The 17,731-nt window shown below is 42.3% G+C and overlaps 1 protein-coding gene across 1 annotated transcript; it reads left to right on the top strand.

Annotated features, from left to right (window-relative positions):
- The first annotated feature begins 5,340 nt into the window (after positions 1–5,340).
- KCNV1 (potassium voltage-gated channel modifier subfamily V member 1) lies at positions 5,341–15,952 on the top strand. Its single transcript, XM_027450241.3, has 4 exons — positions 5,341–5,518; positions 5,885–6,397; positions 8,178–8,704; positions 14,391–15,952. The coding sequence occupies exons 2-4, from the start codon at positions 5,916–5,918 to the stop codon at positions 14,900–14,902; spliced, it is 1,521 nt and encodes a 506-aa protein (XP_027306042.3). The 5' UTR covers positions 5,341–5,518; positions 5,885–5,915; the 3' UTR covers positions 14,903–15,952.
- The last annotated feature ends 1,779 nt before the right edge of the window (positions 15,953–17,731 follow it).

Here is a 17,731-nt window from a genome sequence, read left to right on the forward strand (position 1 = left end):
GTGAAGAAACATAAACAATAAAAAGCAGTTATTGGAACAGGCCACATGAAAGTATGAATAAAACACAGATTTAAAGGCTGGAAAGTTTATCTGAAATGTTAGCAGAAAGGAACTGTCATTTGCCAAACTAGATGATAATCTTCTAATAATCTGAAGGACAAGCAATTTCAAGTTTATTTAAAGTGTGGACCAGAAGCTTTGCTAGTTGGCTGATCAAGCAGTGAGCTTAGCTGCCAAACAAAACAAGCAATTCTGGGCAGAAACTGTACATACTTCATTTAATATCCAAAAACGTAGTCTCTTTTGGTGAAGACGGAAAAGGTTTTTCTGTACAAAAGTTGTTTCTGTCTCTGATAACACAGATTTGAATAGAAGCTTGTTTTAAATCTCATCCTGTGCTGAATGACTTCACTCTAATCTATTTTATGATTCCTTTAAAAAAAGGCATTATTTTGGATACTAACATATTGGAGCTTTCCCTCAGAGAAACAAGCCATGGCCCTATTTAAAGAAAAGTATTTTTCCTTTTGATATTTGTATGTAATCGTCCTTGGCATTCCTGAGTTACACCTGTTCAGTGACAGGAGAAAGAAGTAATAGCTTGTAAAAAATGCATTAGGTAGGTCAACAGTCAGGTCTGATTGCCTGTCTGTTATTCATCTCTAAGGACTTTGGGACATTTGTCATGATAAAATTCATATTAATCCCCTTTCCCAATCTACTAAAAATGAAAACAGCATAATTCAGCCCAGCATTATATACACTCTTTCCTAATCTCAGTTTTATATATTAAAGCCCATTTCCATTACATTTTCAGTAGGAAACATCAGCCACGTGCCTGCCAATGCAGTTGGTGTATGTAAAGTTAGCCCTTACTTTGAAAATAAAACTGCTCATGTGTGTAGGTTGCTCTACAGAACTACCTCCCCAACTACTCTTTTTTTACTTCCTACCACATTGTAAAAGGCAAGAAAATAAATAGGGTCTGAAAGTGGGTAGTGTTCAAAGATACTGAAAACAGCTTTCTTAACTTAGCCTTGGTTACCTACTCCCTTAAACTGTTTTCACACAATGTGGACTAAGCTGCGTGTCGTCTTCTGATCTATGCAGCTAGCTCAGAGAAAGTGAGATCTGGCTCGTTTCGGCTGTACCATTTCCACAAGAAAAGCAGAATATCCCTGTAGGGAATAAATCTGTTCTAATAAGCTCTTATTTCACTTGCCAAAGGAAACAGAAGAGAGTTGCCTAGAGAAATTCCAGGTTTCATTTCTTCTCCCCTGTTACTGTTAGACTGAGGTTACAGCAGCTCCTAGGGTAGATGAAAGACTGGCAGGCTTCAGATAACTAGATTGTAGAGGAACCGCAACTGCTCCCTAAAAGCACTGCTTCATACTAACCAAAGGGCACGATTAAGCAGAGGATCTAGCCACTACCACTGTTATGTTAAGGAAGTCACCCTTGATCGATGTCAAGGGATTGAGTTTATGATAAAAATTATATCTAGTGTTGAATGTAATGGAACTCAGGGCTCAAAGGCTTGCACTGAGACAAAATATTCACAATAGACAAATGATGAAATACTGGACCTGCCCAAATCCATTAATTTCAACAATTGATACAGTGTATTACTCACAGAGTTTGGATGCATATGAAAAATTAAAGATATACTATCGACACTGAACATTTCCACAGAAACTATAGTATGACGGATGCCAGCAAAATTATGAATGGTGTTGGCAATGTGAGCAGAGCCCATTATTCAGCAGTCAGAGAAAAAGAATGAAGGAAGACTTAACAAGACTGTATGGTATCTTTCACCCAGGGCACAGTTAACTTCTGAAGAATCTTGCACAAAATGTTATGGATACTGAAAGAGAAATGGAGTCCAAAATGGATTTGCAGCATCATAAAACATTATTGAACATGTTAGGATAGATGCAGCCTCTGGTTCTTCAAGTCCCTGTGATGCTGGAAACTATGAAGCTGTTCCTGAGGAAAGTTTTCTCCAGGTATGTCTTACCAGTCATACCCTTTTCCTAACCTCTTTTCTCCATTCTACCACATAAGGTCCAGGAGAGGCACATCTACATTCCAAATAGACTAATATATGAGATCAAAAACACTCGAAAAAATGGAAATATGTGTCAGAAATCTCAGCAACTTGTAATCAGCTTATTGTGAAGCATTACTCCTCTGAGAAGAGAATCAATGCTATTTGAAAAGATAAGGACAAATTTTTTCCTGTATACCATAACATTCCAGCTGGAAGATGTGACTACAAAATTGACATAAAATCATAGCTTTCAACATGAGGAGTACATAAGACTAGGAAAATAGATTATAAAAAAAGGTTTTTGTAACAGCTGGTTTTCTGCTGAAGCAAATTTTTCAACTCCCACAACAGACATGCTGGATTCCAACTCATATTTCAGCATTCAAGAAAAAAAAATCTGAACTGTCTCTTAAAATAATGAAATCTGCTTCTCCAGTCAGTGGTATTGTACCAGGGAAATATCAGCTGGAGCATTGGTAGAGACAGTAGTTTAGACATATGTTGCTATCATTCGATTGTTGCAGACATTCCTGTTATGATAAAACAGCACTGGATAACGCCTTTGGTCTGAACCACATCTCTAAACCATGCAGACATGGTACTATCCAACACTAGAAGTTCCATGAGCCAAACAGCCTTGGAAGTGGTCATGGTTCACTTCAGCAGCAGCACGTCACTGGCAGAGTTTGTAAAAACAAATGACTCTCTTTGTTCTGCTGTATTAGCTTTTGCCACTACTACAGTGGCATAAGAGTACGGTTGCCTGAGTGGGTTTGCCAGGGGAATTATAAAATTATGGGAGCTGTTGCTTTGGTTCCTCATGTACCAATGAGAAGGAACAACAAATAGCTGATCCTTTAAGAGTTCCCCAGAAAACGAAAAATACACCAGTAATCCCTGTTTCTTGTGTCTAGTGGCAGAAAAATAAATCCTCTATTTCTGAGCCTTTCTACTCATAAAACATTTTTTTCATTTTCTGGAAACATTCCAGCTTTATTCTACTGGTACATTTGAAAAATAGTTTTCTAGCAGTTTTCTAAAAGATCTCTTTTTTAATAAAAAAGGAATTGAAAACTATCAGAAAGTCAGAACTCAGAGGTAAGACATTACATCACACCTGGATCTTCTAACTAATTACAGTGGTGTGAATTAACACTATGGAAATTATGGACACTGTGGAAACACAATATTGAACCTGGTTACTCAAAGAGTGAAAATTACATTGGCTGAAATTACATAAGCTGAAAATTATACATCAGAGTATTTTCAGAACAAGTGATCTACAGTTTTAATGATGCTGTGAATTAGATACTCACTTTGACTAGACAACAGCAATTTTTTTTAAGTTGGGTTCTTAGAAACACTAGTGGATCTGGACTCACAGGGGAACTACCTGTCCCTTGAATCACAGTAATAGCGTGGAGAATGTTTTCAGTTCTCTACACCAATGGAGAAGTTATGTCTGGAAAACTATTTCGTGCTGACAGAAAAGAATGTCTACCGAAAAGAATAGTCTGAAAAGAGGTCAACTAAGTAGTTTTATGACTGAACAATTATGGGTCTATTACACTTAGTAAGGCATCTTGCTGTGGTGAAGTACTTACTTCTCATTACTGATGGTCTACTTAATGAATTTTTTAATTATTGTTTATAATTAAGTGCTGGTTTAAGTGCTTTCCATCAAAGGGTCTGCATTCCCAGATGGCAACCCTGGACTAAATGTGGGCTATGCCCAAAAGCTGGCTTCATAACAGCAATCGGTGACAGTTTTAATGGAAAATGAATTCACATTTTTGCAATTACTCACTTAAATTATTTTTCAATTTAGTTGTTTTAAGCAATAAAAGGTAGGATATCTATGCAAATATGTACTTGTATTGTATTTCTTTATAACACACTTGAAATATTGAATTACAGAATTGGAAATGGTCTCATGAGGTCATCTAAACCTTCCAGCCTGCCTCAAGAAAGGGTGAAGTACACCTCTGCTATTCCTGACATATCCTCTTCCAGCCGGTTCTTTGACAGCAAGTGGTGTAGACCAACATATCAGAGGTTTTCCTCCACTTCTTCATCATCCTGGCAAACAAAACCTTCATAATCACCACCCTCAACATCATTCTTCTCATTCAGCCCCGTTACTTCTATGTCTGCACAGCGTGGTCAAGGAGGACAGATTATACCCTTCAACTTTGCAAGCAGCTTTTCACGTACTTGAACATTGTTATCAGGCCTATTCCCCACTGTAGCTATCTCATCCTTCCTCTTCTTTTTGTCCATGACCCTCTTCTTGCTGTTCTCCTCAGGTTTCTTTCTGATCAGTAAACACTCTTCCAATGAATGATTGCCCAGAGTGGATGTACCTGCAAGTACTGAGCAGAGCAAGAGAGATTTCTGCAGGTGTTGTTAAAACAGTGATGAGTCAAGTGTTCAGTTGATCAATGTAAAATATAGCCGATAAGTGTTATCCAATAGATGAACCATTATGAGACTTCTATGAAGTAAATGTGAGAAAGGTACATAACTGTACAGAGCTGTACTTAGCTCAAGTGACCAGGGATCAAAAGCTGGAGGTAGGACATGCAGTGCTAGCACGACACATGTGGACACGTCTTCTGTGCTCCTGAACGTCATCCCTGGCGGGCTTCATGGAAGAGCCACATAGGCCACATAGCAGGCAAGGAGTGACAGCAGAAAACACAGGCTTATAGAAGCAATTGGTGTGAAATTTGTCAGAATTGATAGTTTCCTATGAGACAAAACGGTGAGAAGGGTGAATGTGACCAGGGTGAATCTAACTTGCACCATGATATAGCAGAGCTACAAAGTCAATGTGGGACCATGCCAAGCATATTCCAGAGTATTTCAGAAGAAAAAGGCTGAATGCACCTAAGTTGAAACTAGTTATTTGGCGTGCATCGCCCGGCCATGACGGTGGCTGTTTGACTTGACTGGCTTCAGCCCTTCGTGACAAGGGAGCCGCATTAAAGCAGACACACTCAGAAGCACGCTTGTTTTTATGTATATCACCGGGGAGGGGGACACGATGGGGTGGTATCCAAACTGTCCTGCGAACTCCCTCGCAGTTCAGCTCTGCTTCTCCCCCTTTCCTCCCCTCGGAGCGGCAGCGGGACCGGGCGCTGCCTGAGGCGAGCAGCCCCGGCGGGGAGCTCCGGAGCCCCCCCTCAGCCTCAGCCCCAGGCATGGCGCCCGCCCCGGGGGCCGGGCAGGGCCGGGCCGGGCTCGGCGGCGGCTCAGCCCCGCGGTGGGGACGGCGTTAGCCCGGCCCTGCCCGTCCCAGCCCGGCCCGCCCCGCCGGCCCCCCGCAGCACATGACCCGCCATGGAGGCGCGCTGGCGCTGCCCAGAAGTTTGGAGGCAGGGGAGCGGGCAGCGGCTGCCGGCGAGGGGGCGGCGGGACCCGGCGCCCAGCCGCGGGCGGTGCAGCGGGGCGGCGGGCGGGCAGGTAAGGAGCGGCCGGGCTGCCCTGAGGGGAGGCGGCGGCGCCCGGTAACTTCGGCGGGGGTGCCCGGCGGCAAGGCTGTGGGGTCGGGGGGCTGCTGCGGGGCGAGGTTGCCCCCCCCGTGTTGGTGTTGTTGCGTGTGGGGGGTCGCTGGCAGGCGGCGGAGCTGCCTCAGGTGCCGCTGCCTCCTCCTCGGCAGCCCGCCCGACCTCTGTCCCCGGTGGAGGCACGGCAGGGAGGAGCGGGGACGGTGAGGCGTGCTAGGGGCAGGAGGCAAAGCTTGTGAAAGTAAGGCGGTCCCGGGCTGCCCCGCCACCCGCTGCCCCGTGGGGCGATCTGCTCTGTGGCTCTGTTGTGTTTTCAATCCAGGAGAGAGTGGGCTGCTGCTGGCAGCTCCAGGATGAAGTCGCCTCCCTGCTGCATGTCTCTTTCTTCCCAAGCGTCCCTGGAGGAACAAGGGAACAGCACGTCCCTGGGCTCCCTGGACTCCAGCGTGTTCTCCAGTGAGGAAGAGCAGGGGCCCCTGCTGCAGAAGGCCATCCCCTCCTTGGACTGCTTTACGATCAATGTAGGAGGCAGCCGCTTTGTCATGTCCCAGCAAACTTTGTCGTGCTACCCTGACACCCGTCTCGGCAAGCTGGCCGTAGTGGTCTCTGCCGCCCGGGATGTGGCCTCTGGCCTCCTGGAGCTTTGCGATGATGCCAACCTGGTGGAGAACGAGTATTTCTTTGACCGCAGCTCGCAGGCGTTTCACTACATCCTGAATTACTACCAGACGGGGAGGCTGCATGTGATGGAGCAGCTCTGCGCGCTCTCCTTCCTGCAGGAGATCCAGTACTGGGGCTTGGATGAGCTCAGCATCGATTCCTGCTGCAGAGACCGGTGAGCTGTGGGGAGACACGAGGTGCGGGAGCGTGGGCTGGGTGAGCTCAGCGCTGGCTTGTGTGCAGGGATGGGCAGGTGAGAGATCCAGCAGCGGGGGCAGGTGAGGTGGCACAGCACAAGGAGAAGTATGGGCAAATCCAGCACTGAAACCTACTTTAGAGGTAGGTGGGAGTAGGCAATGGGAAGAGGAGGTGTGTTTTGTGAGGTCTCTGTTGACCTATGATACAAAGGACAGGTTGGCAGTGGGGGCAAGATAGCGAGACCCTGACGGGAACAGGGTCTGTTTTTTCTGCATCATCTTCAGATTGGCCTTGGAAGCTCAAAGCAGAAAGTGACAGTGCTGGAGATAGGAAGGGTTGTCAAGGCAGAGATGCCCTTCAATGTCATTCGTGTTGGGGTTATCCTAGCCAAGGGGAGCAGATGTGGAGTCAGGAGGGTTTGGAGCCTCCGCACGCTGTCCTTTCCATTCAGGATGATTTCTAGATCCAAGCTGGAGAGGCAGAAGCAGGGAGCGGTCACCTGCCAGGCTGAGTGTGGGTGGCATGGCTCCAGGAGGAGCCCTGATGGCAAGCATCGCACATGGCTGTAGCAGCTCACAGGGAGGGGGCAGCAACAGTGGGAACGTGGCTCAGTGGAGACCAGTTTTAACAGGCAGCTTAGGAACTAGGTGGGTTTGGACTGAACCACCCCCAGGATGTTTCTGTTAATGCTATTTGAAGATATCTTTTCCACCATTTTTAGCATTACTGGTTTGTTTGTAGTATTGAAGAATGGAATCCTCTAAAGAGTATGACTGCTATTTATCTAAAGTGGTTATGTCAAAATTATTAGAAAGAAACGATCAAGCAACACCCACCCACCCCTCTGTCCTCTCTCCTACCATCCTAAAAAACAAATGCTAAAGTTATCCTATCCTGACATGACTCACTTCTGCATCTCAGAGAGAGTTGGATCCTACTTTTCATCCCCTTCTTCCTTCAGTGGTAGGTGTAACTGGAAGATCCTACTTCTTAGGTGGTACAAGCAGCTATGGACCTCTTTGGCATGTTCAGGAGTAACTGCATCAAATGAAGGCAAAATTGCCCTCTTATTTAAGTCTTGACCTCTGCAGCTGTCAAGGAATACAGATGTGAAAAAAAAAAGGATTTTTTTCAACATACTTTAAGAATGTTGTTGCCACACACTCTTGCTCTAGAAAAATAGTCAATAAGTATTTACAATCTGCAAGTTTTACTCAGCAAAGTTGCTTGCATGCTTCATTGTGTGACAACCAGTATATTTAAAGGTATATAAGTCATCTTAGCATGTATTGATCAGAATTTCGTACATAAACTGCATAGCTTTTATTATGCCTTTCCTTAAAACATTGCAGATATACACCAATGTAATAAAAATGCAATATGATTAATAAAATTGAAGAGAGTTTAGAAACGGTGGGTCTAGTTGTGCCAGGATTGCTTACGAGAGCACAAGTTAGTCATGCAGCTCATCCTACTGTAGTTAACGTGATCCATATAAATAACACACCATCAGAATAAAATTATCGTGCACGTAAAAACTGTCACTGGTGTGACATGGGTGAGCAGGAACATCAGGTCATTGGAAACAGGCTGTAGGGTTTCAATTAATAAAATCCTCCATGACATGCTTGACCAAAGGGTTTCCTAAGTTCATGTAAGGTATACCTTAATGTGTGCTCTTATGCCTCTCATGGTAGAGAATAAGAAACACTTATGTATTGGTATTAAAAATCTATTTGTGGGGCATTCCTGGGCAGGTACTTCAGGAGGAAGGAGCTGAGTGAAGCCCTAGACATCAAGAAAGATGCGGAAGAACTGGATGCCCAAGATGAGGAAGAGGACTTTTCTGGTAGCCTCTGTCCTAATGTCAGACAAAAACTTTGGGAAGTTTTGGAAAAGCCTGGTTCCTCCGCAGCAGCCAGGACTTTCGGCACTCTATCCATGGCTTTTGTTGTTGTGTCCATTGCCAACATGGCTTTGATTTCGGTAGAGTTAAGCTGGCTGGCACCGCCGCTACTGGATGCCCTAGAGTACTTGTGTATTGCATGGTTCACTGTGGAGTTTGTTCTGAGGTTCCTGTGTGCACGGGATCGGTGTCGCTTCCTAAGGAGCGTGGCAAACATCATCGACCTCCTTGCTATTTTACCTTTCTACATCACCCTGCTGGTAGAGAGCCTGTGTGGTGGGGAGAGCTCCCAAGAACTGGAAAACGTGGGGCGCATTGTCCAAGTGCTGAGACTGCTCAGAGCCCTGCGGATGCTGAAGCTGGGAAGACATTCAACAGGTACTTTCAGCCTTGGCAGTGAAAGCTCTCATTCCTTCTACCAACAGCAGTTGTCCCTGCACATAGTCCCTTATATTGCCCGCCTTTCTGCCTTATTTTCTTATACAGTGTAATGTTATCAGTAATGGTTTGTGAAGCTCTTACTTTCGGACATAGGTAATTGTGTGGCAGGAGCCTTCTCCCATAAATTTTAGTTCTCCATAAAGCCAGTATATATAGTTTGCATAGAAAACTTACAGAAAACAGGCCCCAAAGCTGCATGCTGTAAATCATTCAACAGTCTCTTACGATGTCACTAATTTGCAAACATTTGTAATTGACTTGGTTAAGAGGGAAGCACAGGAAGAAACGGTAAGTGATCATCATTGACCAATGCTTTTTGTATTGTCAGAGTTTTACAAGTGACAGCTTATAATCACCTATCACAATTTGTTACACTAAAAGTTTATGCAAATACATGTATCATGATTTTGTCTACATCGCAGATCCTGAAAACAGACATCCACTGTTGAATACATCATATTTCTAGAAAACTGTTTAAATTAAATCATACTGTGCAAAGGGTTGGTGGGCTTTCTGGCCCTTTTGAACACATCGGTATCTATATGACATGTTGAACACAGCTGGGAGTTGCTTACTAAATCGGCAGTAGGTACAGCACAGAGTGATGATGTTGGGCTCAGTCAGCATTCACCTGTTGATGTGGGGCCCTTCATGCCCAAGCTTTGCTGGCAAGTGTCAGGAGACACAGATGAACAGCAGGCAGGAGAGTGGTGGATGGTAGAGTGCATTACTGGGAACGTACGGGTTCACTCTTCCTAAGTAGTGTAGGAAAGGTATGAAAGAATGTTTTCAAGTGGAAACTTATCAGAGGAAGATGGAAATATTCAGAAGGTCTTGTGTTTCCCCCATTTTGTATTACTACTTAATGTGCATGCCTGGATATCTGAAATAATAAAAGCAATACTCTCACCACACCCTGCCTATGCTGTGATGTTACCCAGTGCTTGTTATTTTCTAAATGATTTAATTATGTTCCCACTTGAATCAGTGGTGAACATGGCACTGAATTTGACAGAAGAAAAGTTCTGCCAAAACTTGGAGCTTTGAAAAATCAGATCCCAATAGTAAATTGTTGTCTCTGTTCTGTGATACTGGCCTCTTCTGAAGATGATGATAATCATCCTTACATGGCATTCAAAGTAATCCTTCCTGCATTTCTGAATGGTTGATGCTTCATTTTTTGGAGAGCCATCTCCATCCTCTTTATGAACTGGCCCCACTTCAGCAGGAATTATAGCAGGAGGATGCCTCTGATTTTTGTTCCCGTTGAAGAGCCGTGAACCTGCGTACCAATTGCAGGGAACAGCTTTAATACCACTGAGCGTAATGATAGTGGTTTGAGAATTATCTTAATCTTACTCCTCCGCTCTAGATTGTGCCTATACCAATGCATAACTGTCCCTTAGAGAGAAGTTGAAGGGAAGCAGATAGTGATTCAGTCTGTCAGGGAGTTTGCTTTGCTTCATCGTAATTTTTTTACAGTTCTTGTTTTATACAAGGAAGCCTGCTACCCACTTTCAATGGTGGCAGTAATCTGAATGTATTCCTCTGCAGTTCTGTTTTGAAAATAAGCAAAAGATTTGAACACATCAAGGCACTTTTGTGCTAAATAGCAGGGTTGTGGTCCAGAAGTATGTTGTTTCCAAAAGTTTTCAGTTCATCAAACTGTTACAGAATGAATGCATGAAACTCAGTTCTAAAGCTCTTCTGTCAGCTTGAAACCGTGAGTTTCAGTTGTCTGTAAAATAACAGTTAATGTTAGGTGTGTTACCTTTCAGAGGTGGTGTGAACTTTAGTGCCTATTTATTTTTAAAGTTAAATTCATTAAAATGCTACCGTAGTTTATTTCATAATATTAAGTGGTGTTAAGAGTGGAATAACTCATTTGCCATGTTAGAAGAAGTGAATTAATGATATCAAAATCTAGTCTCCTACTTTGGCAGTGAACTATCATCTTTATTCTGGAACTGAAATACCTGTTTCAGCATTCAAGAAATGGCTTACATCACTTAAACAGTTCAGAACAGCATTACTGTTGCTGTGCTTGCTTCTTTGGTAGTTCAGAGTTGTTAGCCATGTAGGAGGCCCAGAACACTGTATCAATTCTGGCTCTTTTCTGTATAATTTAAATGTAGAAAGTCATGAATTCAGTTTTCTGTCAGAGAAGATGCTGCTACTAAGACAAAACATAAACCTAATAAAACAGAAAAATACACTAACAGATCTGAAGTCTGGTTTCTGACCATTAGAGGTTTGTAGTAGAAGATAGTTGTGCTAATGTGGTTCTAAACACACCTTAAACCACAGCTTCTAGTGTAAGATGAACTCCGTGAGTACCATACACAGAGACCATCCTGCTCATACATACCTGGGTAGTCCTGATAAATGTCAGTGCCTAGGAGTGGCACTCGCAACTCTTCTGTGCTCATGCCGTAGGCAGCTTAAAACTGACTCCCGCACTCTCAGATCAAAGCTTCATGCACTGCTCACCTGCTCTGTGTGGCAAGAGGAGTGCAAGATCAGAAGAAAAGAGATGAAAAACATTGTAGCTGCTGGAAGCAACTCCCCTGTCACCAAGGAGGGACGATCACAGTCACAAGGAGGACATCTCTGTAGTACAGTGCAGACCCCTAGCAAAGCTGGGATCTCAACAGCAGTGTGGTTCTGCTATCAGAGGCAGAAATGAGTTCAGAAAAATCATAAAGGCAATTCTTTTTTTTCCCCTTTATTTTTAAAGAAATGGCAGATAAACCCTATTTATGGAGAAGTGAAAGAAAAATGGAAGCATCATTTCTGCCCCTTTAAAAGCTGAACTATGCTATTAGGATAGATGCAGTACATAGAAACACCTAGGCTAGACTGGAGCAAGTGTTAAATTATTTATGCAAAGTGCTGTATTTTGTCAAGGAACAACTGAGAAATTAGAAATACCTATCTCCAGAAAATATATAGCTAGAGGGTGAGACGACTTCTGAGATACACAAATGATGGATTTGAGTAGGTGTAGGAACAGGTGAGAACTGAACCTACATTTTTCACAATCTCTGGTGCACCTCAGCTGTAGGCTTCCTTCTGGGGCCATGCCTGTGTGCTGGTCCTCCTCTGGGAAGCACTTAGAGATTTACTCCTTGAGGAGAAGTAGAATGTGAGCATCTTACTTGTGATGGCAGTGGACTTGTTCGAGAGAAGGCTGTAGCATGTGTCAAGATGAGATGCTTCTGGATACACGAGAAAGTAAATCTTCAGCATTTTCAGAATTCTGTGCTAAAATTTTAAGATGGTTTAAAAGCTGTGTTTAAACTGAAGCTCCTGAAAATGAGCTTGTATTATCAAGTCCATCTGGGCAACAAACAGGTGGAAGTTGACATGCATGGCAGAAAAGCCTCTCCTTCCTCCTGCTGGTCCCAGGTCTGGGGCTGCTTGTTTGCCCTATGCTGGGTACCACACTGGTTCTGTTACAGCACCGTAGCACCTTCCAGCATGGCTATCCAGGCTGTCATAGCTCCTGGTGAGGAGCTGTTACAGCTCTGTGCTTGAACAGCCCTAGTTTGCTGTGTGCTGGGGCTGGAGAAAGAATTTTTAAACGTTACTAGACAATAGAGCAGAAGACATTATTCTTCTGAATGCACCGATTCCCATTTAGAATGAGCTGTGAAGCCCAGTAAGTTGTCTGATTCATAGATTCAACTGAAAAAGTCTCCTGATTTCATCTGAAGACCTGAAGAGATGGAGAACCACAACTTCGCTGATAATTCGTCAATGTGATATAAAGTGGTAGCAGTCACAGCCCTGTTCCTGCTTATTTAAAGTTTATGAGAGTTGTGCTGTTTGTTTTAGCTGCAGTGTTCTCAAGATCCATTGAAAAGAGCAAAGCCTGGCTTTTATAGTACCTATCCGTGCTTTAAAATGAAGTGGTACAGAGAGTTTTAAATTGGAGTACCTTATTCTTAGGTCACTTGAAAACTGAAGAAAAATTCTACCTTGATTAGTGTGAAGTTTTACATGGCAGGGGATGGTAGTAACTTCCTTGGAAAATGAGAACTTGGTCTGGATGCTTGCAGTTGTCCCATTCACAGCTTTTGCACTGCTGATCTTAGTATATTTTCAAAATCTGGAGGCAGTCATATTAATAGCAAAAAGATTACTCTGATAAATCATATTTCCCTTCTGCTGCAAAACTAACCTAATAGCACTGTAATAAACATCCTACCCAACAGACCGTAGTTGTAGCAGGATAAAACATGGATATGAGCAAGTCCTTAACTGGAGTTGGTAGAAGAAAACTTTGGAAAAGGAAACATTCTCTACAACATCTAGTATGTAGCTCCATGATTTGCTGTACATAAACAAAAACTTTAAAACTCATTAAACATAAAGGGGAAAAGAAATAGAGCCAAAAGCAAGAAGAAATTTTAACTTCTTTTAGTTTGAGATTGTGGAAAGTAAAGCGAATCAAATTGCTCATTATTCCCAATGAGCATGTGAAGTCTGCAAGCAGAGGCAGAGCTCCAGTAAGCCATTATGCAAACATTGCTTCAGTTACAAGTGTACTCCGTGAAGGGTAATTGATAAGCATCATGGTTTTCTCTTTTACTACGGGAAACAGCATCTTCTTAAAGAACAGTGTTAAAAAGCAATCCAAAATCATTAGTTATTCAGAAGATAATTTCAGTTTCCAATGTGTTTCAACTGAGCTGGTGCCTTGTTATCTTCCTTCTTTGTTTATGCGAGGTTTTTATCCATTGCACTGTTATTGGATTTACTTTCCTGCTTGCTTTGTCAGGCAGCCTGGCCTTGAGGCAGCAGCTCTGAAAGGAATGTGGGGCATTACGGAGTGCAGTCAGCTGCACACGGGCTCCCTGTGCGACTCATGGGCAACGGGACTGATGCAGTACATCAGTGAATTAGCAGGAGAATGCATTTGCATTGGGAGGCTTTGCTATCTCCAGTTTGGGCACAAGTGCAGCTACTGCTGAACTGATGCATTTGTTTTGATCTCTACAGATAAATATGTTGATAGGCTGGGAAGAGAAAGAGAGATCAGAGAGGCTGTGAGAACTGTAAAAGGGTTGCAAATGGTGCTTAGCAAAGAGGGTAGTGTGACAGAGTTAGGCTCCGAGTACCCACCTGGGAACATGAATTTGACAACAGAGGGCTGTTTGGTCCAAGAGAAAAATGTGACAAGGGCTGGAAAATACAGTTTGGCACATTCAGACTGGAAGTAGAGAGCAGATGTTTTTAGTGTTTTTAAATGGTTATTTAGGTAACGTAATAAAAATTGTGGTAGTTCCTCCATTATGGCCAATTACTAGATAGAGATTTAGTAATAATAAATAAATAGAGTAATTTTCTAAATGTCGTATGTAGTTCAAATGATAAGTAATAAGGAGGATTCATATGCTCTGTTGTAAGGAGACTGGGATAACGTCAGTGGTTCAATCTAATATTTTATAAAATCACATTTTCCCAGTATTTTGAGAGCTGCACCCCTTTTTCCTAAGACGTATTCACTAGCAGTCAAAGCAAAAGTATAAAACAGTCAGCTTTTAAATAACAGATATTTCACAAACTTCTGAAGGCAGCTGCATGAATCAACCTACTGACAGCGTTTCTTGTCTTTCAGGCTTGCGGTCCCTTGGAATGACTATTGCACAGTGCTACGAGGAGGTTGGCCTCCTGCTGCTCTTCCTGTCCGTAGGGATCTCTATATTTTCCACTGTGGAGTACTTTGTTGAGCAAGGTGTGCCAGGCACAACTTTCACAAGCGTGCCTGGTGCTTGGTGGTGGGCGACAACTTCCATGACAACTGTTGGTTATGGTGACATTAGGCCAGACACCACTATTGGTAAGGTAGTGGCCTTTATGTGTATCCTGTCAGGAATACTAGTTTTGGCTTTGCCAATAGCTATCATAAACGACCGGTTTTCTGCCTGTTACTTTACACTGAAGATAAAAGAAGCTGCTCTCCGGCAGCGTGAAGCTTTAAAGAGACTCACGAAGAACTCATCCAGTGACTCAAATATCAATGTGAATTTGCGAGACATATATGCACGCAGTGTCATGGATATGTTACGGTTAAAAAGCAGAGAGAGAGCAAGCACACGGAGCAGTGGAGGAGATGATTTCTGGTTTTGACTTTTAAGTTATTTAGCCTTGTATAGCAAACAGACTGCTTCAAAAATGTAGTGTTAAGAATCTCTTTTTTATTATTCACCACATAGTGTATTTCCTTTTCCATATGGAGTTTGACTTATTGGACAGACTGATACAGCCAGTGTATACAAAGGAAGAATTCAAAATATGAAAACTCTTAGGGGGCTCAGAAACCTGATCCCAGAACTGGATGTTGGTGGGTAAGAGGGGAGATAATGGGTCCATCAAAGTAAAGCAGTGACACAAACACATCTATGAATCCAATGTCCTTGCTAATGTATAATAATAAAGTCTTAGCCAAAATTGCCGTGGTGTTTTGAAGTTTAAAGACGTATAAGATTTGTATTTACAGTAGAAAAACAAAAGTTAGAGAATAAGCAAATCTGAAAAGAGAAGTCTAAGGAAGTAGAATGTTGAATAAATTTATGATGACATTCCCATCACATTTTCTACTTCATTTGCATGAAAATGAGGATACAAGACCCTGGAGGGGGGGGCGGGGGGGATTTTTTTTCATTTCAGGAGAAGCAAATGGCTACCAAATTCATGGTGGGTATCAAAATATAGGTGAAAGTGTTAAGTTACAGGAGCTAATATGGCCTTTGTAGCATGCCTTCTCCTTGTGTTTTGATTCTCATAACTTACTTGTGCAGCTAAGCAGATTTTGTGCTCAAGTGAAGTCACCAGTGGATACCAGACAAAATAGAAATGGTAAAAGATAACACATTACTCATTTCTCTGTCTCCTGTTAAAACCAGTAAGTATACCAGTAAGCTGACCACATTTAAAATAAATGAATAATCTTCCAGTAGATTAAATCAAAAATCACAAACCTCTATCATTTCATTTTCAGCAATGTAAGCACAAGCATTATTTATATTTGACATTAATTCAACATACTTCCTAAGATGAGACATATATTAGCTGTGGATTATTTAATTTGATCATGAATTTATGTATTTAGAAGGCTTAGACTACCTTTGAGTATATATGAATTGGTAAAATGCTTTTAATAAATATTGCATAACACTTGTTTTGAATTAAGAGTGTGTTTTCCTCCTGTTCCCTGTAAACATAATACAGAAAGCAAAAAATTTCAAAGGCTCCAACCCTGATGCAAACCTCATTGAATTTCAGCTTCTAATTTGTCAGCTGATATCAGTCAGCATTTGGATTTGGGATCAATGCAGCACCTGCAGTAGTCACCAGAGGCAGGAGGAAGCCGAGTTAAAATGTTAGAGACCATAAGAGTTGTCTTTCTCTATCAGAAATGGACTAGGTGTGAAAATTCATAGGTCAGTCTTATGGTCTGTGTTACACAGAGATCAAACTATGTTATCGTAGTTTTCCTTTCTGCCCTAATGTTCTATAAATCCATGACAAAACTCCCATGGATGTCCAGGAGACAAAACTGATTCCACAGGGAAAGGTTTGATGCAGCCCACTCTAGGTTGTTATTTCATAGCTCCTTTGAGCAGGAAGTCTCTGAGCTGCACAAATTGTACAGGCTGTTTCTCATTCAAAAGTCATTCTAATTATAGAGAATTAGGAAGAAGCTTTCATTGTGGGAAGACTGTTTTGTAATGTCTTTTGTGCTTTCTCGTACAGCATCTGATCTCTGTTTGAGAAAGGAAATGCAGTTAGATAGATGACTGATTCTCTTTAGGGAAAGGCTGCTTTTATTGCATCCTGTGTTTTTTTTATGAAGGACTCAAAAGAATGAGAGAAATGTTCTGGGATGTATCACTTGATTCACTCCTTTCAGCAGGTCTGGAGATAAAGTTTCCTAGAAATGCCCATGAGGAAATGTGGCTGAGACTTTATCAAGTAGCTGCTTCAGCTTCTATTTTCAGACTTCTTGATTTTAAATTCAAAGTCTCCAAAGAAGTGTTTGTCAATCATGTTTTTTTATTCAGCAAAGCAGTCTGTCACATTATGGGCTCAGACTAACAAATCATTTTGCGGATGAAGGTCAGTTCTGATTTCAGCTCTTACAGACAGGACCAGAGCATTCATACTGAGCACCAAACAGCACAGGGCATTACAAAGCTAGAACATGAATCTATGTCATTTACCTACTGCCACAAATTTGGAAATCAGCTCTTTTGTCACTAAGGCACCATATTAAGGATGTTACTGTGCTATCTTTAGAGTATCACGCTGAAGTTAAGTATGAAACTACCTCTTGTCCTCACATCTGTTCTGCCATTTCCATCACACATCAGACTTGGCAGAAAGGATCATGTGTCAGAACGTCAATAATGTCCCCATTTTAGCTTAAAACACTAAGCACTTCCAAAAACCATCAATAAAGGTGAGAACCGGCAAAACAGGAAACACAGGGACATGCTGGAGAAAGTCCAGCAAAATACTGGAGTGCCAGGCTGCAGAGACCATTGGGGAACCGCTGTATCCAGGAGAGGTGGGACATATGGGAAGATTTATAACTTATATGGATAAGTTATAGAAAGGTATTTAGAAATCTGTGTTCAATAATATTTCACAACCATTTAATAACATGATTTACTTGTTGTATTATGGATATTGATCCTGAATGCACAATTCACTGACCATTGGTTAAGTCTGTGTTGTTAGTAAGTCAATAAACCACTTCAATCTTGATTTGATATAAGCTATGTAAGATGAGCAGTGTTCCCTTAGGACAGGAGTTTTCCTGGGCAACTCTGAGCTTGTGAGATTGCCATGTGGTGGATCTGATTGAGCTTAAAAAGGAGCACACAGAAGAAAGCTATGAAGTCTTTTACATATAATGCCCGTTTATTTTTGTTTTCTGACATTAAAGATACATGT

Source organism: Anas platyrhynchos, chromosome 2 (assembly GCF_047663525.1).
Source record: "Anas platyrhynchos isolate ZD024472 breed Pekin duck chromosome 2, IASCAAS_PekinDuck_T2T, whole genome shotgun sequence".
Classification (NCBI taxonomy): domain Eukaryota; kingdom Metazoa; phylum Chordata; class Aves; order Anseriformes; family Anatidae; genus Anas; species Anas platyrhynchos.

Coding starts and splice junctions, on each gene's coding strand:
- KCNV1 (XM_027450241.3), top strand. CDS start 5,916: ATGAAGTCGCCTCCCTGCTGCATGTCTCTTTCTTCCCAAGCGTCCCTG. Junction 6,398..8,177: donor GATTCCTGCTGCAGAGACCG/GTGAGCTGTGGG, acceptor ATTCCTGGGCAG/GTACTTCAGGAGGAAGGAGC. Junction 8,705..14,390: donor GCTGGGAAGACATTCAACAG/GTACTTTCAGCC, acceptor CTTGTCTTTCAG/GCTTGCGGTCCCTTGGAATG.